The sequence below is a fragment of the Cebus imitator genome, unplaced genomic scaffold (assembly GCF_001604975.1).
Source record: "Cebus imitator isolate Cc_AM_T3 unplaced genomic scaffold, Cebus_imitator-1.0 Scaffold846, whole genome shotgun sequence".
Lineage (NCBI taxonomy): Eukaryota > Metazoa > Chordata > Mammalia > Primates > Cebidae > Cebus > Cebus imitator.
In genome coordinates this window covers 246,381-247,883 of record NW_016108161.1, presented here as the reverse complement: position 1 = coordinate 247,883, position 1,503 = coordinate 246,381, and the positions used below count along the sequence as shown (strand labels likewise).

General features: G+C 67.6%; 1 protein-coding gene across 1 annotated transcript in view; it reads left to right on the top strand.

Annotated features, from left to right (window-relative positions):
* Positions 1-937, top strand: part of LOC119469797 (RNA-binding protein 38-like) — a 6,628-nt gene extending 5,691 nt beyond the window's left edge. The window contains exon 2 of the mRNA XM_037735575.1: positions 187-937. Within this exon, the coding sequence (XP_037591503.1) occupies positions 187-937 (751 nt within the window). The remainder of the gene's footprint in view (positions 1-186) is intronic.
* The last annotated feature ends 566 nt before the right edge of the window (positions 938-1,503 follow it).

Below are 1,503 nucleotides of genomic sequence, written 5' to 3'. Positions count from 1 at the left end.
GCCCTCACTGCTGGAGCGGCGCGCTAGCGTGGTGCCTGGCCGGGGGACCCGCGCCTCTCGCTGCCCCGCGCGCTCCCAGCCGCCCGACGTGAGCGCCCAACACCGAGCGGTCCCGGACAATAGGCAGCGTACCCCTGCCCCGCGCGTGCTGCGGCAGCGGGCTCCGCGCGCCCCGAGCGCTGGCACCCCGCGGTCCCCGGCAGCCCCCGGCGCCATGCACCGCTGGCAGAAGAACACCAAGTTCACCAAGATCTTCGTGGGCAGCCTGCGGTACCGCACCACCGATGCCTCGCTCAGGAAGTACTTCGAGGACTTCGGCGACATCGAGGAGGCGGTGGTCATCACCGACCCCGAGACCGGCAGGTCCCGCCGCTACGGCTTCGTGACCATGGCCAGCCGGGCGGCAGCCCGGAGGGCTTGTGAAGACCCTCACCCCGTCATCGACGGCCGCAAGACCAACGTGAACCAGGCTTACCTGGGAGCCAAGCGGCGGAGCCTCCCGACCGGCTTTGCAACTAGGGTGCGGAAGCTGCGCCCAGCTTCGATCCAGCGGACTTACCCGCCGACCCCGGACGACATCCACCCGCCAGCGACCGTGCAGCCCAGCGCAGTGATCCTGGCCGCCCCGGTCCCATCGCTATCCCCGCCCTACAGGGAGTACACGCCGGCCCGCCGGGCCTACGCCCAGTACCCAGCGGCCACCTACGACGAGCACCCACCGGGCACCTACGACCAGTACCCACGGGGCACCTACAACCAGCACCCACTGGCCACCTACGCTCAGTCCCCATACGCCGTCCAGCCTGCTACGGCTGCCGGCTTCACAGGCTACAGATACCCGGCCGCCGTGCCCCAGGTCCGCTCAGCCGCAGCCCCCCGAGGCACCATTTTCATGCAGTACGCCGAGCCACAGCTGCAGCTCGACAGGATGCAGTGAGGGGCGTTCCTGCCCCAGGACTGTGGCATTGCCACCTTCACAGCAGACAGCTGCGGGGCCTCGATGGGCCGGCGGGAGCCTGGCTGAGCTTCAGTGAGGCGCTGCCGGCTAGGTCCCACGGTGTCTTGAGGGAGGACTTGAAGAATGACCGACAGCTCTTTAAAGATGCAACCCCACGTTCCTTGCACACCAGCGCAGCCTCTCCTTGCACCTCTCCTGCCTCTCCACACTCCAGGTACCCTCAGGCTTGTATCCTTACCGCGGTTTTCGGGCGGGATGTCACAGACCCTCTGCAGCCCCTGGCCGCCCTGGACCCTGCAGAGACGCCTGCCTCCAGGGAAACCCGAGAGCAAGATGCCGAATGGACTGTTGATTGTAACTCGATTCTCACAAGCTGTGAGCGCAGTCCCAAGTTGGGGACACAGCTGGAGACCCATTTTCTCCATCAGGGCGCGTGGGCGGCTTCTCCAAGCAGGAGCAGCTCCCAGGTGCTCAGGTGTACTGGGCGCCAAGCCGCGGAGCCTCCAGGGGCAGAGGGTGACTGGGGCAGCGGGTGACAGGGGCAG